The sequence below is a fragment of the Nesoenas mayeri genome, assembly GCF_963082525.1.
Source record: "Nesoenas mayeri genome assembly, chromosome: 9".
In the NCBI taxonomy this organism is placed as follows: Eukaryota; Metazoa; Chordata; class Aves; order Columbiformes; family Columbidae; genus Nesoenas; species Nesoenas mayeri.
This window is the reverse complement of record NC_137557.1, coordinates 26,804,815-26,830,053: the sequence shown is the minus strand read 5'-3', so window position 1 is coordinate 26,830,053 and position 25,239 is coordinate 26,804,815. Positions and strand designations below refer to the sequence as shown.

General features: G+C 38.6%; 1 protein-coding gene across 15 annotated transcripts in view; it reads left to right on the top strand.

Moving 5' to 3' along the window:
* The window catches only part of XRN1 (5'-3' exoribonuclease 1), a 41,505-nt gene extending 17,772 nt beyond the window's left edge, over positions 1-23,733 (top strand). For 3 of the 15 annotated variants that reach the window (XM_080349370.1, XM_080349372.1, XM_080349375.1), the window contains 23 exons: positions 291-404; positions 868-966; positions 1,124-1,239; positions 2,088-2,234; positions 2,579-2,668; positions 3,666-3,801; positions 4,515-4,571; positions 5,236-5,368; positions 6,484-6,553; positions 7,674-7,899; positions 8,509-8,610; positions 8,921-9,016; positions 9,247-9,361; positions 9,851-9,915; positions 10,316-10,426; positions 10,758-10,883; positions 11,200-11,356; positions 11,660-11,838; positions 12,046-12,159; positions 12,240-12,357; positions 13,370-13,521; positions 13,707-14,002; positions 17,611-18,949. In XM_080349370.1, coding sequence (XP_080205496.1) covers positions 291-404; positions 868-966; positions 1,124-1,239; positions 2,088-2,234; positions 2,579-2,668; positions 3,666-3,801; positions 4,515-4,571; positions 5,236-5,368; positions 6,484-6,553; positions 7,674-7,899; positions 8,509-8,610; positions 8,921-9,016; positions 9,247-9,361; positions 9,851-9,915; positions 10,316-10,426; positions 10,758-10,883; positions 11,200-11,356; positions 11,660-11,838; positions 12,046-12,159; positions 12,240-12,357; positions 13,370-13,521; positions 13,707-13,997 — 2,814 coding nt within the window. In that variant the 3' untranslated portion in view covers positions 13,998-14,002; positions 17,611-18,949. Of the gene's footprint in view, positions 1-290; positions 405-867; positions 967-1,123; positions 1,240-2,087; positions 2,235-2,578; positions 2,669-3,665; positions 3,802-4,514; positions 4,572-5,235; positions 5,369-6,483; positions 6,554-7,673; positions 7,900-8,508; positions 8,611-8,920; positions 9,017-9,246; positions 9,362-9,850; positions 9,916-10,315; positions 10,427-10,757; positions 10,884-11,199; positions 11,357-11,659; positions 11,839-12,045; positions 12,160-12,239; positions 12,358-13,002; positions 13,159-13,369; positions 13,522-13,706; positions 14,003-17,580; positions 18,950-19,063; positions 19,156-20,177; positions 20,331-21,417; positions 21,549-23,716 lie in introns of those variants that run through there. The other 12 variants (XR_013922469.1, XR_013922470.1, XR_013922471.1 and 9 more) reach the window with 12 other exon arrangements.
* The last annotated feature ends 1,506 nt before the right edge of the window (positions 23,734-25,239 follow it).

The window sequence follows — 25,239 nt, the reverse complement described above, 5'->3', positions numbered from 1 at the left end:
GTATTTTGTCACAAAATTTGGGGCCATGTTGCACAGTTTAGAGATCTTAATGGCTTTTGTCATCTTTTTACTGGTGATATTTGGAATGAAGTACAGTAATGGTGTTCTGCAGGGTACCATGGTTGCTTGTGTAACAACATTTGCAATATAGCATTAACTTCTTTGTCTTCAATGAATTATTTGAGACTCAGATGATGTTTTAGAATAAGCATCTATTTATATAAACTTTGTAATTATTCTACTGGAACTGAGTGATATTTAACATTATCAAATTTGTCTTTTTCATGTAGGATATCAAAGCCTTTGACTCTCGGTTTTCGAACATCAAAACTCTGGATGACTTGTTTCCTCCTGGAATTACAGCCTTTATGCTGGGATCTCCTTACTATGGCTGCATGGGAGAAGTTAGTTCCAATAATGTCATATATTTTTCCCCTAGATTTCTTTATTCACAAGCCTAAAATAATCGAAGGTGTTGTGTGGCAGTAGTGGTGATTTGCTAGCCAGAATTTTAAAGGTTCCTGATGTTTTAGTTGGAGGACGAGGGGGTTCTTCTGCTTTCGCTGTCACTGTTGCTGGCATAACAAGAAAAAGGTAGCATTGCTTGAATGCAGATTTATTTTTACTAAGTATTTGGTAGAATTTGCAATACAGAGTTCCCATTTTGGATTATTTTTCAGTTATGGATTCCTCTGATATAATACTGTTTGATTGCGTCTATGAGGAAGCAGTGTACAAGTCAAGGCAAGATGGTTAATCCCAAAGTATCTCTGTGCCAACTGCAGCAAAATGCTAAACTATGAGGTCTAGTATCAAAAGACCGCTGTTTTTAAATAACGTTTTTAATGTGTTGTGTTTCTCTCCAAGGTTCAAGACTCACGTGATGTGATCACAGAAGGTAGAATTCGTGTAGTTTTCAATATTCCATGTGAACCCCAGCTTGATCCTTTAATACAGAACCAGCATGTAAGTGCTTCTGCTTTTCTAGTAAAAGCTTAAACAATGTGCCGAATATATTTTGCAATGGTATATGTCCTTAAGGGATCCTTCCATGTTATTAATTCGCCATTTGTATAAAAATCCTTTGAGAATTGCCATTATTTTTTGTTTGTTTGTTTTAAAGAAATATTCTGTGAAATACAATCCTGCATATATTTTGGCCAGCCGTCTTGGAGTAAGTGGATATCTTGTCTCCAGATTTACAGGGAGTATCTTTATTGGAAGAGGATCGAAGAAAAAGTAAGTTTTCTCTGTGAATGTTGCTTGTGGAGAAGCTTCTAAGTTCTAATGCATCTCTACAGAATTTCTGCTATGTTTAAGTGCTGTTCTTGCCAAGTGTATAACTGTTTTGTGATGTGAAGCTGTAAATTCCGTTCATATGTGGTGTTTTTCTCTCCTATCTTAAACATATTTTTAATTTTTGTTTACTGGAGAGTTATTCTGTTGGTTTTAGTGTTGTAAAAAGACATACATTGACTTCCCTGGTTAGCTATTTGCAGAATTGAAGCAGGAGTTTGGACTGACTTTGCCACACTGAGAATAAAAAGTGGAATCGGGATCTGATTTCATTGTACTTACCATTACTGTTAGTATAAAGGGATAATAATTGTACCTGTAACATTTTTAAGAACCGGTGAACGCTAAAACTGCTTAAAATCTACAAGGAAGGAAATCCCTATAGTTCTATGAATGTCAGAATTGTGGTTTCCTGGTACAGTTCACTAAAGTGGTTGATGCATGAGCATCTTCTTGTGATTTAACGTGTACGTTCATTCCCCACTGATTTTTTGGGGACATCCTTCTACATCTTGGTAGATACCAGGTAGATTAGATCTCAATTGAGGAGGAAGGGTAAAATATTCCCTGCCCTTGTTTGCAATACGGTGTGGGCATGCGTGTGGACAGCGACCATAGCACAGCTGATGTCCTGCAGCATTTACAGCTGTCATAATGTTAACAAGTAGACAATAGAATGAATTTAATTTTTCTGTGGTCAAGGCTGAGGATTTATGTTTACTTGTTTTTTAATGTATGTACAAACACACATATATGTTACTGCAAGTTAATAAGCTTTTTCTTATTTCCAGTCCTCATGGAGATCACAGAGCAAATGTGGGGCTAAACCTGAAGTTCAATAAGAAAAATGAAGAAGTTCCTGGCTATACTAAGAAAGTTGGAAATGAATGGATGTATTCTTCTGCAGTAGAACAACTACTTGCTGAGTATTTAGAAAGGTAAATATTGGATATGAATTTCATCCAAATTATCCACCTTTGCATCAGTCTTTTGGATTTTGTCCTCTGGACACAGATCTTCTAAAAACACGAGTTTACTTTTGGAGATTGCTTGAAGAAATTTCTTTTATTCCAATATTCTCCTTCCAGCAGTCTTTCCTTCCAAGGAGAAGCTTATTTTAGGATAGAGTAATTCTGTCAGCAGCTTAACCTTGACAAATGAACAGCATGATGCTAGATTAACTAAAAAATAAGAAAATAAGAAAAAGCTCATCAAAGTTTGTTTTGATGAGGCTTTTTTTGTAGCCTATGCTGATGTTTTGGTTTTTTTTTTCATTTTTTAGGGTTCCTGAACTATTTACTTACATAGCCAAGAACAGCCAGGAAGATATCTTCTATGAAGATGACATTTGGCCTGGAGAGGATGAGAATGGGTAAGCCATCTTTCTCCTTTATTTTTTTCTAGAATAAGTAAAATAAAAGCTGACAACATTGTTAAATTGGCGGTGATCATATAGTGGCTGGTATGTAACTGGAACTTTGCTGTTTTTTGAGTAGCATGTTCAGTGATGACTCAAAAATTATCAGAATGTCTACATTCCAGTTGTGCAGTCCAAGTGTCTGTCAGACTCTTTTCTCAAGTCCAATAAGTGAGAAATGTAATTTTTGATGGCTACTTCATAATTCTTGCTTTTAAAGTAACTTTCAGTAAGCAGAGTTATGAAGAGTCACAAAGTCAGCAAAAGATCACTATTGGAAAAGAAGCAATAATTATTGTAATTGCTGAAGATCACTTTGAATTTGAAAAATAATGTACAGCATTTAAAGCACGTTTTTAGTATACATTCAGTCAGTTTCATGGGACACAAGGAGCAACCTTGGTTCCAGATACAGTGTAGTAACATTGAAAAAGCTTTCATTATTAGCTAGTAAGCCCTATTCACGTGCTTGAGTTGGTAAGTTTGCATGATGCTGCGCTCCACAGGACTCTTACCAGGCAGATGTACCATTGTGGGACTCTCCTGTTATTAATATAAGAATCTCAGGTTTGTGCTCCATTTTACTAGAGAGGCATGTACTGAAGTTCTTTCTTACTGTGGTATGAGAAACAGCTGGTCACAGAACCTTTAATCACAGCTGGACATGGTTAGTTAGTTGGATGCAAACATAATTTACTGATTACTTTTACATTATTTTTTTTTTCTGAGACACAACTCCAGGTTATAGTTTTGAAACAGTGTTACATGATTTAATTAGAGATATTTTTTTTTTTAAACCTCTATAGTAAACTCATACAGAACTCTTAAATTCTGTTACTTTATGAATGTATACAAGTATTGTGCCTATATGATAATACTTGGCCGATTAAATTGGGGTAAAATGCTTAGTTTGTGCAGTTAAAAGTTATAATTCATGTTGTCTTTTATTTAGAGCTGAGAAAGTTCAAGAAATTGTAGCCTGGTTAAAGGCACATCCTGTGTCTGCTTTGTCTCGCTCATCTTGTGACTTGCAAATTTTGGATGCAGCCATTGTTGAGAAAATTGAAGAAGAAATAGAGAAATGCAAGGTATGCAGCTTGACGGCATGGTGAGTGGAGATGAACCAAAAAGCAGCTGCTCATTATTTTCCAATTTCTTGAATTAGAAGATGGAAGGTTACTTGTCACTCGAAAGAAAAAGAATACAGAATGTAACGTAATGTAATATCTGAATTTATAATATAAATTGTCCTAGCTCATTATTGATGTTTTTAATTGACTATTTTTGAGGTGATTCAGCAGCATTAGGCCATGCTCTGAACCTCTGCCTTTTGGTGATTTCAGAAAGGAACAGGTGTCAGTATCTATTCTCAGCTACTGAAGTGCTGTTTCTAAGTGCGATTGAGCTGTTCTTCCCTTGCGTTTTCTTTTTGGTCTGAGGAAAATTAGTTATTTTCTGAATGCCACAGATCAAAAAAAGGGCTAAGGAAATTACTAAAGCAAAAGCTAAAGGCAAAGCCACATGAGGTAGTGGTCTGGTTTCTTTGAAATTACTTGTAAGGACATGTAATAAAATTGGTGCAGATTATGGAATTCACCAAACATTGCAAAAGCTTTGGTAAGAAATCAGTCATGTTTTAAAAACTGGACTTAGTCATCCTAAAGACTTAATGAAAGCAGTTTACCTTTGTCTAAAGTAAACAAAAGAATACTGCTTTATCTTTTCAGGTGTTTTGTTGTACCTAAGATCCAGTGTTGGTTCCTACACTAGTTTGTAATGACTTTCTGTTCCTTTCCTTTAGCAGAGAAAGAGCAACAAGAAGGTGCGAGTAACTGTGAAACCCCATTTGCTGTACAGAGTAAGTGATGTGAAAATGTTTTGGATTTTTTTTAAAGTTAAGTTGTCCAGATTGTATTTATTCTACCAAGGCTTACCACCTTTCAGAGTGGAATTTTATGACGGTATTAATGGAAGAAAAATTTTATGATGCCTTCTAGAAAATCAATTTGAGAATGGTAGTCTGTGCCTAGAAGGAGTTTCTACTGACTTCGAACTGACTTTCAGTTCTTTTCCACCTTCTGTCCTTCCTGCTTCTCCAGTTCTTATTGGCTACGTAACAAAGGCAAAATATAGAAAGTACTTCCCATTTGTCTTTTCTTCCCTCTTTTGCTTTTTGTTCAGTTCTTGACATAGGACCAACGGCTTATCTTACCTGGTATTTCACAGATACCCATGGTACTGATACAGGCAGGTTACACTTGATGGTTTTATTTTGTCTTGATCCCCTTGGTCTGCCTTGGGCCATGTAGAGCGCTGCTGTTTCTCAGGCAGAAGGAGTTAGAGTTGCAAGAAAAAAAATGGAAGTTTGCTTTGTGTCTGGGGAGGGAAGGTTCTATGGTGTTAAACAATTTTCTTTTCAGAAAGTTTGCTTTATAGTATTTTTCAGATATTGTTATACAAGCATTTTGATTGTAATCTCTATTTTTTTGCAAACATTAACACAATCTTTTGATTATTGACAGCCATTAGAACAACAGAATGGGGTTGTTCCAGACCGAGATGCAGAGTATAGGCTGTTTGACCGTGTTGTCAATGTGAGAGAGAACTTTTCCGTTCCGGTTGGTCTTCGAGGTACCGTTATAGGAATCAAAGGAGGTAATATTTTCTTCATACTTGTAGTGTTATAGCTAAAGAACCCTACAGCTAGTGATGTGAAAGCAGGCTTCAGAAAAGTGTTTTGTATAATGGTTATGAATGCACAGAAATTTCTCGCCTATGAAGTGTATACAACTTGAAGGCACTAATGAAGTGTTTGTTTTGTTTTTTTTTTTAATTAAAACTGCAGGCATACTATTTTCATTTCTTATGTTTCACAGCTGTATTTTGAATACAAAATTACTTAGCCTTTTTTCTTTATTCATATGAAGAAGGCAGAAAGACAGATAACACAGGCTGCAAACAAGGAACAAAATGAACTTATGGGAAGATATGGGCAAAGAGAAGTAGAGATAAAAACAAGTATTAGCCTTAATAGTTTCACTGAACATTTTATCAAATATTATTTGTCTCAAATTATTTGGAATTAGGTTTCTACTCTATGATACTCTAGTTCTATTAAGTGGCATGGATTTATACCTTCTTTGACAAGATTATCCATAAATCTGTTCTAGGCAAACAAAAGGATTTACTACATCACATCGGGTGTAGCAGTTTGAGATCTAGTAATAGAAGTTATTTTTTTACCTGGCATTTAAGTAGTTGCTTTCTCATTCAGTTTGCATCCAAGAGAATCTTGAGTAGACTAGACTTGAGTGCAGCTTTTTTAAAGAGGTGTTCTTTTCTCCATAATGATTATATACTCATGTAATTTTAAAGGAATATTAGTCCATCATTGTGCAGCAAGGTAGTGTTAACGCAGTTGGTTCCAACTGTCTGAATGTCCAGTCTTTTCTGGCTGTTTCTGACAATTGTGACATGCTGCTATAAATAGCAGCTCTATTAATGCAGGTTGATAAATTGTTATGCATGGTACATTTCTGTTGGAAGTATATCTAAAAGGACAGTCATATATAGCTTTGAGGAGCATTTCCAAATTGCTGTTAATGAAATTACTCATTTAAAGAGTAATGTTGTTGTTGTTGTTGTTGCTAATGAGTTAGGATTTGGTCTTTTCATTATTTATTGCATAGCTAATATAGATATTTATATAATGTAGTTGAAAACAGCTACTATTACATACATAGGATGGTATTTTACTTTGTTTTCTACAGCCAGTAGAGAAACAGATGTGCTCTTTGAAGTTCTGTTTGATGAAGAATTCCTTGGAGGCCTAACCATAAGGTTTGTGCAGGGGGTTTCGTAGTAATTTCATGCTTCTGGTATAGATGGCATGAAGTTGTTGCCATTGGTTTGGTCAAGTATTTTTAATTCCTCTTTTTAGAACTTTGTTTCTCAACAGTTTTTATTTATTTTGTGTGTTTTTTCTCTTTGAGTAGGGCTAATTTTTATGAAGCATGTTATGTTTTGGAAATACTCTTTACGCTTTTTTTACATATTTAGAAGCTTCTGGTTTTAGAAAGCAAATATGAACCAGCAGAGTAAACCACTAAATCCAAATCACTTTCTAAATCAAATATGTAGAAAACAGGGTATCACTATGTTTTTTAACCTATGGATTGAAAAAAACAGTGAACATCTGATCCTTTGAAGGAGGGACTCTAAACTATCAATAATTGATACTTAGGAACTAAATTGTAACCACCATTAAAAACCTAAACTGCTTATCAGGAGGTGCAGGCATGGTTAATGCCTTTCTTTTAAAAAGTGTGATAACTCTTCTGTATTTAAGCAAGTAAACTTCAAAGTGTACTAATTTACCCAACAGGCTTCATTTCACTGTTGTCCTTATATAAATTGTTTTATGACAGAATTTAGAGGAAAATCTTACCTGTTCCCTGCATTCAGCAAGCATAACACAATGCTACCCCTTGCAAGAACATGTCCAGTAACACAGATAATCTTAATTGTTCAGAATGATAAAGGAAGATATAAAACTCACTAAATGCTGCCTAACTTCCGTTTATAATTCTGCTACTGGCTTCAGTTTTCATCTCAGATTCTTAATTTTTTACATAAATATTTACTGCAGAACTATGCTGTAACAATTCACCCATCTTCAAAATTTCTTTGAGCTCAGCACTGAAAGGCACCGTATAAACTCAGAGTAGTAGTAATTACTGCTGTTTTCTGCTTTTGATGACTGGAGGCCAAAGGAGAGCACAAGGGGGGTCAACATTTTGTGTAAAGGTACTAGATTTCAATATTGGATACAGTTTTCAACCTCTGCTGTTCAAACTTGAGTCATTATCTCCTGCCATAGAGGCAACAGTGTTAAGTCAAATATGTTGAAATGTGAGCAATTAAACTACATGAAATAACTGTGTAATTCACTTTTCTTCAGATGCTCACCTGCCAGAGGTTATCGTCTGCCATCAAGTGCCTTAATTAACCTGTCTCATGGTAGTCGGTCAGAAATGGGGAATCAAAAACTGATGGCCATAGTTAAACCTCAGCCAGCTGCGAATAACTACAGTTCATATGCATCTGATCAGTCATCTGTGTGCTCACAAAAGGTGCATCTGGGAGGCCTCAACCATTCTCCTCGCTCCCTTTTTGTTCCTACTCAAGTAAGACTTTTCTTTTGTTCGTACAAAAATGTTTTTCCATAGAAGCTGAATTATGATTGTTATCTTCTTTGGTGCAAAGTAGGATAATCCTTATCTCAGAGAAACTAATTAGTCCAGTAATAAAGGGGCCTCAAGTTCCTTATTGACAGTAGTTTTGCTTTGAGTAGCTCCAGTTGCATTTCCAAGAGACAAATATTTAGTTCAGAGCAGTGACACCACATTTGGTGTCAATGAATTGTTTGATCAGAGACGCAATTATTTCCTTTAAGCTCTGTTCCCTGTAAGCCACGATTGTCCGTGCTCAGAAAGAAAAGACGTAATTTCCGTGTCAATTTTGCTTCTCGGTTATGATTTACTTTGTTTGAAAATACAGTAAAGGAAGAAAAATTACAGGTGAATTGGGACTCTCATTGGTTTAATTAAATGTTATTTTTTTATAAAGTGACTTCTTCAAAGGAAATTAGCTTAATGGGTAACTTCATGTTGCTGTAGGTGTGTTGTAGAAGAATTGTCTCATGTTTTTTAAGTCTATACAAGAAAAACTGCTTTCCGAAAGAAAATCTAAGGCAATGAAACACTTCTGATTTTTTTTTTCTCTCTACAATTTAGCAACTGAATGGAAGACAGCATTACAATCTCAGGGCTGAAAATCAGGGCAACTCTAACTCACCCCAGAAAGGATCATTTCTGAGTGGCAATCAGAAAAATAAAGTGAGTGTTCTGGTTCATTTAGTATTGGACCCAAATGTCTCAATAGTCAGAGTAGGTTTCCATTTCTCATGATTAAGAGAGAGCAGTGTTTTAGTACATTAGATGTTTTTAGTCCAGATACAGACTAGAGCAGAACTTGTCGCAGTTCTTGAATGAGTATAATATCCTGTGTGTCAGCATGAAAATTTCTGCCATATGAGCACTGTTAAACTTGACAATTTTCAGAATGTCTCTGTATACGACGAGCTGTTCCAAAGTTGAGTTTATAGCTGCTGAGTTTGTTGGGGGATGTTGTTTCTTATTTTGTCAGGCACAGAGTAAGCAAGAAGATGAATTCTGCAGCATATGGCAATCATTGCAGAGTTCTGGGAAGTCTCACCACATTCAGCAAAACATGCATGAGAAGGTTAGTATGCAAACAGATTCCTGGGTTCAAAATATGAAGATACTCAATTTTATATGTCAGTTGGTTACATGAGGAAAAGGTTTGTAGTTACTGTTACAAACAAATCCTCTGGATGAAAGTGTTCTTACACAGGGTACCCGTAGCTCTGGAAAAAAGTTAATTATATGGAACTACTATGTAAATGATAGATACCTGGTTTTCTGGTTAAGGTTTGATGTTTGAAATTCTAGGGTGCAGTTCTACCTCAGGATATCAAGCTGGGAACTGGGAGTCAGTTCTACAAGCCAGGATTCAATGATGGCAGCTTTAAAGGTCAGCAAAGAAAACAGGAGCCATATAAAAAATGTGAGTACTATCATTAGAAACTTTGTCTGATCTTCATTGAAATGCCTATTGAGATTTTTGTAGTTATTGACAGAGTATGTTATAGTTATATGAACACTACATTGCACTTGTTATTGTCAAATAATGTCCATGGTGTGTGTATTAGGTTATTCCACACTTAATCCTGAACCTTTTAATCAAACTGTTCTGCATTATATTGCCTTTCCACCCATCTGATATAAAACCAAAACAAATTAACCCTACAACTTGGCTTTGAAAATTTGCTTATGATCATATTTGTAGAATATAAAATTAGTTCTCTAATTGCATATACTTCATTTTATCCTACAAGAAAAGCATACAACAGCATATGAAGTATGAATTAAACGCTAGGTGCAGCCATCAAATTAATGCAACGCTGTGTGCTTGTATGGAGCTGTGAATTTTTTTTGAGTCTTGATTGTTATTAAAGTTTTTTAAAGCATCTCAAAAGATTGCATTCTCTTGTAGTTAAAGAAGATTCCAAAGCCACAAGAGGTGAAAGTCAGCCACATAACAAAGTAGCAAACAAACAGGTAATTTCTTCTGCACTGAGTAAATGTATTTTTTTTCTTTTCCCTTACTCTAATCCGATGCATCATTTTACAGATTTCTCTTTAACTGGTATATTAGTTGATTCTTTTACTAGGTAAATTTTATTTTGGAGAATTCTTTTTCTCTAGAGATTTTTATAGACAGTAAATGAGAGAAAATGCTTAAGATTTATAATGATGATACCAAATGATTTTCCTATTCCTCTCAGACTCTAAAAGCTATGCTGTAATGGGAGGACACAAATGCTGGGTTTTCAGTAAGCTGAAATCTTCAAGAATATTACCTTGTGAAAGCTATTGGCAGATGCATTTTTAATATGATTGTTTTATACTGAGTAATGGAGTAATAGTATTCAATAATAAATGCTGCAGTTTATTTCAGAATTTTGCAGGTGTGAATAAGTACAATGTCAAACTTTTGAAGAGGAATGAAAGTCCCAACGTGCCTGCAAGTCAGAAAGCAGCAGTTGATGGTCCCTGTACAGGTGGAAAGGTAGGATATAGATTGTTGAATTTCTTGTGCTCTTCTGTGCCAGTTATTCCTGATCACTTGTGTGCAAATTCATAACAGACACAAGGCAAACCAGTATAACCTTGATCATTCTTTAAATCAATTCTCTCTTGGTTGATACTTCCATCTTTTTAGCATGCAAAACTTGATGCAGTCTGTGGATATCTGTTCACACTCTGAGCAGACTCTGATTTGCCTAAGCTAAAACTATCCTGAATGAGGATGAAATTAATCTCAAACTAATATACCCTTCCTTTTGCATCTGCTTGTAATGTGCTAAGTTGACGTACTTTTTTTAAAAATTTGTTTTAAGAAGGGCAATGAACTTGAAAGTCTTCTAGCTTCTTTGAAAATTTCCAAAGAAAATGAAGTGCAGACTTATTCCAAGGAAGCAACAGCTACAAATGAAGAACATCTGTCACCACAATCATTTGCTATGGTTCGTATACTGCAGTAATCATTGCATTGCAGTGTAGTGTCTGCTATCTTAGCATCAATGCTTCTATTTAAAGAAACGCCGTGAAACCTCATGCTGCCTTTTAAACACTGATGAGGTTTTAATTAGCTGTTCTCAAAGAAAATTAACAAACACGTTTGTTTATGCTGAGATGTTGTTATCTGTGCTTTGATAAAATGTAGCTGACAGGAAGACAAGAATTCAGATTTTGTTACCAATTAAGAATTCAGAATTAAGTAAGAAGCTATTGTTATCTGAATGTCATCATGTCCCTGAATGGGTTTTTTTATTTTTAAAGAAAGGAACACAGATGCTCAAAGAGATTTTGAAGATAGATGGCTCTGACCTGGAAACGAAGAATGAAGTGAAATCCCAAGTAAATGATGTTCCTGCTCCCCTTAGTAGACAGGATTGCCATGGAGCTCCCTTGCCATATAGACAAACAAAAAAAATGGGTATGTTTAGACATCAGCTCCTAGTTCAGAGTTTCACCTTGTAGTGACATTTTAGAACATAGCTAACAGTATAGTACTTATTTTCAAGATATAGTAATAAAATATCTCTTTTTCGGTTCTGCTTCTTTATTTAGATCTAAATATCTCTTTATATATAGTTTCCTGGGTTTTGTTAATCGGCTATGAAAACACCAGAAAAAAATCAACTAATGCTTTTTGTTCTGCTAATAACAAAGTTACGATCTTTTCAGTGCACAAAATGTTTGTGATACCGCTTCCTTTTGTTTGTTTTTTTTCGGTCAGCTGCTTATATGAACAAGCCTCACAGCACTGGAGGCCCCCAGAGCACACCAGCAGTGGAAACAGGAGGTCACCCTTTCCCTTGTCCACAGCCTGTACCGTCTACTGTTTCTGAACTTTCTCGTATTTGTTCTCTTCTTGGAATGTCACAACCAGATTTCTCTTTCCTAAAAACACCACAGGTAAAAACCTTTTTCTGCAAAAGTTAAAGTTCTCAGCTTTGTTTCAACTATCTTATATTAGACATTTGGTCTGGGCACTGAAATCCATCTAAAAATAAACCTTAGCTCCTTTTGTTACCTTTTTTCAAAACAAACAAATTCAGTATTTCTATCTCACAGTTAGCCAGCAATACAAATTCTCTCAAAAATTTTACCTCATTTTTCTAGACCATGACAGTTTGTCACATAAAATTATCGAATGGTTTGTTGGTTCATGGACCACAGTGTCATTCTGAAGCTGAAGCAAAGGAGAAAGCAGCACTTTTTGCTTTACAGCGTCTGGTGAGTATGCAGACAGTCTTTTAAATCTTTGTCTCTATTGCATCATGTCTGTTTGTAATCCTCCCTTTCCCTCTTCCTAGGGTTCTATAGGAGTAAACTTCCCTTTACCTCCACCTCCCCCAGTGTTTCCAAATTATCAGCCGCTGGGAGTTCCTGTACCACCTGGATCCATTCCTCCTGTATTTGCACAGCCCCCTGGTAAATATTTGACTAGTGCACATTTCAGATATTGTCATGATAGCCTATAATTTTAATAGTTCTTTATATGAAAATGAATGCCTTCTGGAAAGTCCCAGTTTTGTTCTTCATGTATGTAGTTGTGTGTCTGAACTGCTTTGAAAACAGTTCATGAACCTCTTCTCATCAATACGCAAATCAATTCAATACAAAGAACTGTTTCTTTTCCTCAAGGATGTATTTGTCCTTTCAGTCTTAATTGGGATTTTTGGTTGTGGTTTTGTGTGTGTGTGTTGGTGTCTTGCTGTTGTTTGGGTTTTTTTTCCTTCGAAACAGTAGTTCAAAGCTGATAGGTCCTGTCCAGAATTTGTAAAAAAATCTCTTATTTGATTTTCTACATGGATTTCCCCTCGCCCTGTATAGCCAATGGTTATCCATGCATTAGTGGTTTTATTTGTTTGTAAACAACTTTCACTGAGAAACACTGCCAAACATTAGCATTTTAAATAACCACCCAAAAATTGCTAAAAATCCTGGTGGCATTTCTGGTTCCCATCTATTTTTTCGTTCTACTAAAGCTCACGTTCACAGCTAGTAATTAGTGAGCCAGCACCACTGCGGCATCCTAGTAACCCATACAGCAGCTGCTGCGTCTCTGTTCTCCAGGGTTTCTATATTGTTGGCTGGTTTCAAAAGGATGGCCTGAACTTGCGACCTCCTGCTAATACAGTTCACTCAGCTAAGGGTGCGAAGATCCCAAGTTACGTGCGCTATGAAATGCAGCTGCCATGACGTAGTGCTCTCAACTCTGCTGTCATCCAGGTGTAATTCTGTAACAACAGAAGTGCTTTTCTGGGACTTTTTTGATGATAAATAAATACTTATCCATTTTCAAGTAAATGCAAAGAATATGAGGCTTTATTGAAAAGAGAAACGGCATGCAGACAAATGTGGCTGGGGTACTTTTGGAGTCTTGGGGAGCTGGTATCCTCTTTTTGAGCTAAAAAGAGCTAAAAGTTACTTATTTTCACAGCTAATATAATGCCTCCATCATCTCACGTGTTTGGTCCGGTGTCCTGGGGAACTCCAGTGCCGAAACATTATTATCCTGGCGCCTATCCAGGAAATGTATCTCTTGGGGGAGCTATACCAGTCGGTTCTCACAACCAGTTTATACCTCTGCAGGTAAGATTGGCAGGTTTGTCTTCATATTCTAGTTTTGTAAAAAATGTGCCTATGGGATGAATGCAACACCCCCGCTGTGAAGTGCTATTTAGTATTAGAAAATTATTGTAAAAAATTGTATGCATGTGGAATATTTACAGGTTTTGAGAATGCATTCTGTTAAATAATATTTATTTAATTTAAAGGTAACTAAAAAAAGGGCTGCTAGCAAGAAAAACTTTGAGCTCAAGGAGTTTCAGAGTTCCCCTCAAGCTGCACCACTAAAGAATGAACAGCCAGTGTCTTCTGACCACATTCAGCGAGATAGTTCTTCAGCTCCTTTAAAATCTCCTCAAGCTGCTCAATCCACTGTTTCATTTCAAGACAATGTGGCTACTCCAAGTGTTCCTCATAACAAATCAACACCAAACACTTCCAGCAAGCGAAAGCCAAGAAAGCTGGCTGTCAATTTTGGCGCACCAAAATCTTCAGAATAAATATGGTAGCTAGGTGTATTTTATCTTTAACTCTTCCCCCACTGTTATGTTCCACCATTTAAAAAAATCAGAAAGCTCTATTAAAAAGACCAGCCACTTTAAGTATAATATAGAATGAAAAACATTTTATTTGCTATTATTTTCAGGTTTTTATGAAAACTATAAAAATTATGTTAAAATTAATTATTTTGACTTAAATCAGCAAAAGCCAGGAAATGCTGAGTTAAGGTTCCCATGCCATCCCTTGTGCCTAGGTTTCTTAAACAGTGGCTTACGGACTGTACCGGGTAAGCAGCAATAACAGTGGCAACCTTAATTCAGAATTGCTGTGCTTTTGGGGAGGGATATGGAGCGGTAATAAGTTGGGCATCTAACATTGCTTAGTGTGACATTTTGTATTCCAGCTTATTTTTAAATAGTGTGATGAGACACTAAGGAAAAACTATTTAAGTGCAGCTTTTATATTGGCTCTCCAGGTCCTTCTGAGTTGAATCGGTGTGACTAAAACTTAACTACAGTGGAACTGCCAAATTAATTTTAACTAGGAACCACTAGGTTTTATACCAGAGGACAAGAACTTTACAGCTTTCAAAATATAGATATTATTGTATCTCTAGCCATAGAGTGGCAAAAAGTGGTTGCTGATGCAGAATCTGTTCCAGGAGATTAATTTATAGGATGTATTGAATGAAAAAAAAAAATTGCAAAGTAGAGACCTCTTTGGTAAAGTACGTTTAATTTTTTTAATCTAGCAGCATTATTAATTTCTTTGTTTTCTGATGATAAAATAACATAGATATCTACTCCAGATCTGCGTAGCCTCCTTAAATGCTAGTGATATGCAGATTTTTTTTTCTAAGTTATAAAAGTGGCCAGAATTTAAACACGTCCCTTTGTGTAATATGGCTGTCAGAGTTACGTTTATTTACTTGGAGTCCATTTCTCCTGCTAACAGTCTGCACCCTGAAACCTTCTGTATGGTAGGTTATTTTTTTGTTGCTAGTGTCTTTTAATATTTACTTTTTAGTTTTGTGATAGAAGTTCCATGTAACAAAATTAAATTATCAGGAACTGTGATTGCTGGTTCCCTAAGAATATTGAAACAAAAAGTTGACTTGTCTTTTTGGAGGCAGCTATGTTGTAAAGGAAGTAACTCCATCATTCTTGGTTCATATAGGAAAAAAAGAAGGTCCCTGTACTATTTTTAACCCACATGTACCATTTTTATTGACATTAATAAGAAATCTTCAGTCTACAAGAAAATTTGAAACCTCAATTGGTCCTGTTTACTGATGTTGACTAAATTTATATTTTCTTCTTTATTCTAATTTGTTCTAGAAGAAACATTTTTCCTCTAAGGCCTGGAAAGCTTAGACATAAAGCATACTTCAGTGATGAATTTGGTTGTCTCCAAACAGGTTTCATGTTGAATCTGCAAGTCTGTAGACTTTACCTCCATTTCTTGGTGTTTCACATAGTTACTATGTTTTTTACTATGATTTTTCTACATTGATTTTTCCAAAACAGTTGTTGCTTCAAACACTATCTGAAGGCTAACAGCAAGCCCTATAAAAAGGTCAGAGAAGTAGAAACAAGGTTAAGAAATTTTATTTCCTTTTACTTAGTATCACGAACCTTGTAGAATAGTCTATATACAGTCTTAAAATACATTGGTTTTGTTTTCTTTAGAGCCATCTAGTCTCAAGAGGGTTTGAAGCCATATTCTGGGAAAGGAAAGTTGTGCGTTTTCGTGGTTTATTGCTATAAGCAACATGAAACTGACACGATGCTGACAGGCAAATATTTTAGAAGTGTTTATGTGAAATTTAGTTATGAGACACAGATGTTAGTCCCCTATATCCTATATGAATTATCTGCTCATCAGAGAAAAGATCCGTTTAGAAATCCCTGTGATGGAGATGAGGCGATGTTAGATTCTTATGTGATATAATTTTGACGTATCTGGATAGCCAATTTTTGCAGATTTTTTAGGAACAAAGTTATGAAGGACACTATGCTCTTAACACCGTTAAACACAGCAGTTTTTATTATTAATTACTGCAGACTAAGACTTCCTCTCCCTCTTCAAGGAGAACTGCTATATTTAGTATATACAGATGGTTAAACACTTTCTTCTGTAGCTACTGCGTATTGTATTAGTCCCTGGTTTTTAATTTTAAATATTCTCTGCTCCTGACTGCCTGGTGCCCAGTTAATTACAGTTTTACATGTCCCGGTAGATGTGACATCTGCATTGACCTATGCCATGCCCCCTATTATTTCAGTTTTATACTTCAACAAGATGATTGTGTTTAATTCATACAGATATAAATTTAAGCATTTGTTTTTCTCATAGATATAAAGTATTTTGTAAGCACTGGAGGTTTTTCATTAGATCTTATACAGAGCAGTATTTTACTAAAAATCCAAAAGGGAAGACTTTTATGTGTGCATTTTTGTATTTTCTGATTTTTTTAAAATAACTTTCCATTGTTTATCTGCCAAGTGAAATGTTTAAAATTTGCATATGAATGGATACAGAATGTATTTTTTGTGCTGTTTAGTGTTAAGTGTGCATTTGCAGATTTTTAGCATGTAGTTGCACAAAGGAGTGTGCAAAGATATTTTAAAATATGAATATATGATACACTGAAGGAAAAACATTCATGAAAGTTAAACGCTATATAAAACTTTAATGCGATAGAATAATTTTATAAACTGTGTCTGTGTCTGCTTGGATTAAATACTGAAACAAGAAACATTACTTATTTTCACTGTTTTATTACCACATACTACATGGGAACTTCTGTACGCTCCAGACCAAGATTTTAAGATATAAATTAAATCTCATTAAGCCAAATTTCTGTGATTCTCAGAAGCGGCGACTGCCCATCTCTGAGCTGTTTCTTGACAGCTTTCAACTACTCCTCAGTTACAGATACGAAGTTTGTTAAAAAGGCTGTTGGTCACCTTGCCATTAAAAGCACTTCACTAGATATTGATCTTCCAAAATTTCTTTGGCTTCTGTCACCTTTTAGATATTTAAGTAGGAAAAAATCAAGCTATAGACCAGGCAGTAAGATTGCTTTCCAGCAAGTTCATTCCTAGTGGTTCTTAACAAGGTCCAAAACCAGCTGATGGCTGAAAAGCAGGAGGGGCTGTGAGTGCATGGAAATATTTGATGCCCTTTTTCTGCACCTGGAGCAAAACATTGTGCTGAGATTCTTGCCAGAGCAGGAATAGTTACCTCATTTGTAAGGGGGCTCCTGAGTGAAGCATAATGACAAACTGCACTAAAACCAGTGTAATGTGTCTGAATTTCTTTAAGAGACAAATGGCAAATTACACTTCGTGATTAGGTTTCCTCATCCCCTAAAACAAATTAAGAAAAGGAATTACTTCAAAATTAAGTGACCTCTGTTCAATTTAGTTTATTTCATCTGAACTACTATATAGATGACCCCTGAGAGTGAGGAATCTCAAAGAAGGAATGGTTACTTACAGTAAGAGATTTCTTTATTCTTTTTGAGATGTGACCTCCATATGTATTCCATAATCAGCCTTCCTTACTACTGAGAGACAGTTATGTTCTTCTCTTTCTGTCTCTGGAAAGGGGACACAGTGACACCAAGGGCATAAGGGCAGTCTGAATACACACTCTTGGCCAAAAGAATCCAAATTCAGGTGCATGAGGATCCATGAATATTGAGATTGTAACTGATACATATTTTGAAGAATTGGATATCATGAGGTAAGTAGCTGTTGTTTATTAACAAAACAATCTGTGGTTCCAACAACAGTTCCTTATTGCTGCCAGTTTTTGACGGGGTATTTACTGTTATTTTTCTGTAATTTACAAATTTCCTGTTTCATTTCTGCTTTGCAAGACAATACAAGTAAAGAGAACAGAAGGAGTTGTGATGCCATCAAGTGCAAATAGTAAACCTGATTCCTGATATTTGAAAAGACAAGATAAAGTGTTTTTCATTGAAACTGAATTTTTCTGATAAAACTTGGTCAGTAAGAGTTACTGCATCAGCAGTGCTTCATGAAAGCTGATAATCACCCTTAGTCCTGTTTTTTCTGTAATTGCAAGAAAGACAAAAGCTGGCAATCAAAAGCCAAAATGTAATTTCTGTGCAAGTAACAATAGCAATAAAAGTCTAAGTCATCAACTTTTGGCACCTTGAGAGTATGGGGTGAAGCAAGAATGGCGATTCCAGTGCAAGTAAGTGATCTGCTTCAGAGTAAGCGATGTATGTTTTAGATTTAGTACTAATTTGGGTTAGAATGTGACATTTACTATTAGCTCTTGATGTTTCTTTCTGTACATATTTCTTTGAAAGAGCTGAAATGCTTTGTCAGTTATTGAAACCTAACCCAACAGGGTAAGTGGAGAGTAGTGCAGGCTGCTGGAACCTCTGAGTTTACTGAGCCTCTACTGAGATGATTAGTTCTTTTTCTAGACTTTTCTGTGTTTAAATGTTTTCTGTTTCCTTCTTCTTGCTTTTTTTTTTTAATTCCTTTTTTTTTAAGTCCTCAGATCTTATTGAAACAGTAGTTTTTAAGTGCTTTATAATCCCTTTAGCCTCTAGTATATCCTTTCTCTTGTTCTTCTACTTAAGCTTCATTGATGACCATTTTCCTCTCTTTATTTCTAGATTTTTTTTCCTGTGAATTTCCAGACTTTGAAATCAATGTTCTTTTAAAGAGCTGTTCAGCCCCGGATTTTGTAGGTACAAATGAGTGCTCATCACATGTACACACACACATATATACACAGAAATGGGACTTAATCTCTTATTTCCTCAAAGTTGTTCATAGTTGTCTGTTATTTTTAGTCCACATCATAATTTCTTAAGAAACACCAGAGGATGACGGACATTATCTCATATATACACATTTCCGATCTCCAAATACAGATACTACTTAGGATGGGTTAAAAAAGCATGGGCAACTAGACATTAGCTGAATAAGTACACCAGTTTTCACTTCACTTGCTTTGGTAGATAACTTCTTGGCTTAAAACTTGATTGTCCTAAAGTCCACCTCATTCTCTGTCAAAGGTTGCTTCTGTCGCAGAGCTGGCAGAAAGGAAGGACCGCTCACGCCCCAGACACAGTGCAAAACCTCATGGATGTGGGCACAGTTTTGATGGGTAATTTTCTAGGGAAAATGTTGGCTTAGCCAGTCTCTTATTGTTTGTTTCCACTGGATCATACCAAACTGTTTGTATTGCCACATTATGAACCATATCAAGGAATTAATTTGATTGAAGCTCTTTCGCCCATGTTATTTTTCAGCCTGATAGTTCTCTGGGGAGCCAAAGGAACAGCTGTGTTGCTATGACAGTTTGCCATGTGAGGGTGGCATGATTTAGCAAGAGTGGAACTGCCTGAGAAACATCCCATCACTACCTAAAATCACCCACAAATCTGGCATGCTAGATTAACTGATGTCATTGTATGTAGTTCTATATGTTGACATCAAGGAGAGTGGTAAATTCTAGCAGGTATACAGGAGGAACTGCTGAGAGTGGTCATATGGTAAATTATTGCAGCAAAATTTGCCAGAATTTTGGGTTGTCTGTTAAGTTTCCAGGCAAGGCTTAATGAATGTTGTATGTGGGCTGTACCAACCAAATGGAGCAATAGAAATTAGTGAGCTCTTATTTAAATGCAAACTTACTGAGCACCTTGAGGTCAATGCTTTCATAATGTTAAAAATTGTTAAAATTGTAGAGCCAAAAAATGAGTAAAACAGTAAATAAAAGTTTGATGAGGCAGTAGAAAGGTAGATGCATCTTGACGAAAGACAGCTAAGGAAGGGAAGTTAAAGAAAAAAACATGCATTATAAGTTTTGGGTCTCACTCTCCTAGATTCCAGTAGCTGGAATCCTGTTAGCACTGCAGTGCTGCGGTGGCAGGTTTTGATTCATACTGGCAGCCTGGGCTGCGCGAAGTGGCTCCTGGGGATCAGCGCACAACAGAAATGCGCCTGAGAGTACCTCTATTTAAAAGAAAAAATAACTTACCTATTCCAAATACAGTTTAATTAATAATTTGGAAATCTTAATGAATAATCTAGTCCTAGAAAATGCTGCAGTGATGGAGGACCTTCTTGTGCCTGATGTTCTGCTATTTGGTTGGTTTTATTTAGTAATTGTTTCCTTTGCTACAGCACTGGACAGGCCCCTGGGGTGCCTCCACTCCTTCATGTGATTTGGTAGTCCAGTAAAAGATAAGACCAGAGACCAAGTAAATGGAGGATTTCAGCAGAGAAGATGCAGAAGTACAGGACACAGTTGCTGCGGGAATTGGTATGTGACCCCAGGTGTGTGAATTCTCTGCCCTCTGAACAGGGGCACTGGCACCCGCTGTTCTTGCTGCGGTGGTCAGTAAAAGTTGCACAGGTTTGTAATCAGCACTGCAGTGCTGTGCCAGAGGAGGGTGTTGTGTGCGCTAAGATGAACTTGGGGCTTTTACCCATGCTGTAGTAAGATTTTTCTCTGAGGGTGACAGAGGTTCTGGACAGACAGAGTGCCTGTGTGGGGATGGTATTATTTATGACAAAATAACATAAGCTCATGCCAGATAAGTCATGTATGGACAAGCTATGTGTGTCTGAAAACCTGTTGCCTCCTTTATGGCATTGTTTTTATCACAATGCAAACAGAACAATAATATAAAATTTGTATTTCATACACCTCTCATAAATTGAGCAATTCCAATACATGCTGTATACCTGAGATTATGTATGGACTGCAACTACGCACGTTGGTTCATGTTCTCTTTTTCTAATGTATATAGGTGTTCATGATGCATCTAAGTTCTTATTAGCATATTAAACAGAGTTTAAGATTTGAATTAAGAAATTGGCTTATGGTCACTTGCATGCCATGCAGTGCATCAGAGGGGTATGTATTTGTTCCATTAAGAGCTTGTAAAACAAAAAAGTAACTAGCACCTTCATTTTCTTTTTGAACTTTTGCTTCATCTTGCAGTGAGATGGGCCCCACCTGTTTTGATTCTGTAAAAACATGAAGGGATGTCTAGATACATTTTCCCAATTTTACTTAAGGCTTCCTGGTTTTTGAATGTTTGGGGAGAGGCTTTAGCCTTTTATACCAGTTACATACGTTGAATCTTATTTAGGGAGCTTTCTTCAGGAGTTCTAAATAATTACTATTTACCGAAACTAACAGAATAATTCAATTAGTTTGAAGAAAAATAGCCTTAATGAGATACTAAGTACTTGGTACGTCTCTAGATGCATGTCAGGAGATTATAACTTGTCAAATTCTAGTCAAAGAGACTATCGAAGTCAAAGAGACAATGACTTTTTAATGAGTTGCTCCTTAGGGAGGAGAGGTAAAGCAGCTCTTTCTTGCCTTTCTGTTTCATGTGCCTTTGGTTCCCAGTGTTCCCAACCTTTGTCCCAGTGACCTCTACAACTGCCCAGGCGAGGTGGAAGCTGCTGCTTCTCATGTGGCTTTTACTGTCTTTGGTGTTCCTGGTTTAAAGATCCAGTAACGTAAGAGCGTCATCCCACATAATATCCTTTTGTTCATAGTGCAACTTTTTGTAAGAGAGCAAACAGAAGAGCAAAGGGAAAATATGTTCTATGTATGTTTTGCTTTTCTTGCTCTAATTAAATGAGTTAAAACTTACTAATTCTTCCAATTAAATTGGGGTTAAAACTAAATAGTACTGATACTAGTTTAGGGTTGAGCATTCTGAACTTTATTGCTTAACTGAGAATATTTCAGGTTGTTCCTGTTTTAAAGCCACCACCCATCTAAGGACAGTCCAGGAACATTTCCGTCACTAACTCTGTTCCAATAGTACTTTTAAATGTGGTTTCCTGTAATTACAGATAATTTATTCATGGCTGCTCTGTACCTCCAGTAGGTCAGCAGTTGTTTACCCGCAGCAGCTCCTAGCAGAGTTCCCCTCTGGTGCAGCTGCAGGAGGAATGGGTTCAGGCACCTCCCTTAGGGTCAGGATTAGCACCCAGTGGTACTCGCTGAATTCTGCCTTTCAGAAACCTCGTAATATGTGTTGTTTTAATTAAAAGCCTTTCACGTGCGTTTGGTAAGTTCATCTGGAACTTGCACAGACTAAATACGGGGTTTGTGTTCGTGGTTTTGGTCTGTGTGTGGGATCCCGCTGCCCAGGGCCCGGCCCCGCTGAGGAGGGGCCGCGGCTGCCAGGACACCCGCCCCGCGCTGGTCTCCGCCGCAGGGCCGGGGCGGGCGGAGGTCGCGCCGGGTTCCGTCCTGGAGGCGGCGGGCGCCACCTGTCAGCCTGGCGGCACCGCGGTGGCGTGACTCGCCTCCCGCCCCGCGCTGCCCGCGCTCCCCGCGCCCATAGGCCGGCCGGGCGCCCGCCCCGCGGCGGTTCTCGGGCGGGCGGTTCTCGGGCGGGCGCGTCCCGGGCGCCCTCCGCGCTCCCTGCGCGCCGGGCCGCAGCGGGCGATGCCGTGCGAGCAGCAGGAGAGCGGCGCCCCCCCCGCGCGGTACGTGGTGGGGGTGGACGTGGGCAGCACCGTGGTGAAATGCCACGTCTATGACCGGGCGGCCGCGGTCAGAGGCTCCAGCTGCAGGAAGGTGAGTCCGGGTCGGCGGGGCGGCGCCCTCACCACGCGAGCGGGCTGGCCCGGGCCCTTCGCGGGCGAGGGCGGCCCCGGGCGGCACTTACTTCATGGGCTGTTGCCCGCGGGCGGGATCGAGCGTGCCCGCTCTCCCCCGAGCGACGGCGGCTTCGGCCTTCGGGTCTCCGGGTCCCTCATCCGCGGGCTCCCAGGAGGCGGCCGGTTGCCCAGGCGGGGGCGGGTCGGGGCTCGGCGTGGGCAGCGCCCGCCGGCGCTCACCCCGCTTGGCTTTTCCAGTGCACGGGCACTCCGGAGCCGGGAGGGGACGGGACGGCTTCCCGGGGAAATGGAACCCCGGTCCGGCAGAGACCCCGGCGCCACCTCCATTGCGCTCCCCCCGGCACCTCTCAGCGTCTGCTCCGCCCACCTTTCCTTGGTCCTTTTGCTTTAGTCGCTTGTGCACGGATCCCTCCTCAAACAGAACAGCCTTTGTTGGTAGCGCCTGGCTGAGTCTTGGGCAGGACTTGTATTTACACACGTCCCATTGCATAACAGTGCCGTGTGAGAAAGCGTGAGCTTTCAAACACGGATTTCAGGCTGCTTTTGGTTTACATAGCTCATAATTTTGGGATCAAAGACGATCTATAGAATTAACTGCAGCAAGGGGAAGCTTAAGAAATGTGACTGATTTTCAGAGATGGAAGGGGCTGGTCAGTGGAGCTGACCCTCCCTCTCACTCGTAGCCCATCATGGGTGCGCCCAGGCCTGTGCTGCGCTGCCAGCAGCTGCTCAGGGGCAGCGACATCCCAGTTCAGCAGCAAAGCCAAAAGGCTCTCTGAGAAACCTCCGATCCAGTTTGGAGCCTCCAAAGGGGTTTACAGGCTCCCCACTCCCTGGGGCTTTGGGTTTCTGTATCACCGCTGGACTGAGGGAGTCTTCTAGAGGACACGCACCCATGTTCGACTGTGTTTCAAAAGTGACAAACACTGTTGTTTATCCTCGTGCAGTAGATTCAGGAAATTAAGAACAATAAAAAATAAACCCAAATGTATTTACACGAACTTTGATAAGCGTGCTGGTTCCTGTGTACTAGGGATTATAACAGTGCTGTGTGTCTTTGTGAACAGGTGGAATCAATTTATCCTCGTCCTGGCTGGGTTGAATTAGATCCTGAAGTGCTGTGGAGTCAGTTTGTTGGTGTAATAAAAGAGGCTGTACAAGGTAATGTGTTATAAAAGTTGGAGAAGCGAATTCATTTTTTTGTCACAATTACTGTAGTTAATTAGATAATAAGGCTTGTTTTTTCTGTTTTTTTAAAGTACTGAAAATTCATCACTGAGCGCAGGTCTACAACATGCTTTAAGGCCTCCTGAGTCATTATGTAAATAGGACACTTCAATTACTTCTTTCAGTGGGGTTAGGTTAGGATTAGAGTAGAACTAGAAGCAAGGTGCTTAGTCAGTGTACACATCAGTGACAGCCTTGTTGCGGTGTTCTGTGTATGTATCCTTCCCCAGTGCCTGTCTCCCTTCCTCCAGATGCCTCTCTAGAAACAGAGAGTAGACTTGTTTGCTCTTGCAATGCCCCATTGTTCTACTGCCACTTGTGTGTGTATGTGATTGTAGGAGAGAATGGAAGCAGCATGCTGCATAGTTACACTTGCTCAATTACAACCTGATACTTCTGCTTTCCCCATTCAAACTGCAGACAGTTCTTACCATCTGATTTCTGTTTTCTTGTTGGTTTGTATTTGTACGTTAGCCTAAAATTTCCTAGTATTCACTATGTGCACTAAACACAAACAACTCCCTGTTCTCCCAAGCTTCTCATTCCCACCCAACCCACTTTTTTGGATGCTGATCTAGCTATGCGCTTACTCTCGGCAACTCCCACGTGTTTCCCATTGTGCCAGCTCTGGCATTCTGCTGTGCAGCATGGATCACCTTCTGTGCCATGCTGGTGCCTTGGACCTGTCAGCTGCACCCCAGCTCATGTTGTCACTGTGCCTCAGCCTCCTTGTCACATGTGTGTGCGTCATATTCTTTCGTACAGTGCCTGAAGTTCCTCCTGCTCAACCTCTCTGGCAGTTTGGTCTCCAAGTGCTGCTCTGCCTCCAAGTTTGGATCAAGGCAAAGGTGCTCTGGTCTCTTCCTTTGGAAGGCAGCCTAGGGGACAGGGAAAGGAACCACTACCAGTTGTAAGCTGCAGCTGATTATTTTGGGCTCTTGTTCTTGTTTTCTCAGCGGCCACAACCGTTCTGTCACAAGAATAGCAATGCCACCTCATCCCCTAAATACCTATCTAGCTTTCTCCACTCCCACTCTGTAGGGCAAATCAGGAAGCAAGAGTTTTCAGTTAGTTTTAAAATGGGAAGCTTTTCTTGTGGCCAAGCTGTGTGCACTGTTGGCAAGTCGTTTTTTAAGTGGTTGTGTAATGTAAGTGAGCCCACACTGCTGTCAAAAGCAGCAGTTCCACCCTCCTTTCCGCAGGGTTGTTTCAAGTCCAGAGCAGTTTCCTGGGACAAATCACTGTGCAGTTGGTTGTTTATGCCAGCAGAGCTTCATGAATATTTGTGCCAGCACAAGGGAGGGTGTGGTAATGGGCAGTAATTACTGTCTGGAAGCAGAAAGAAGGCATAGGAGCACTTCGG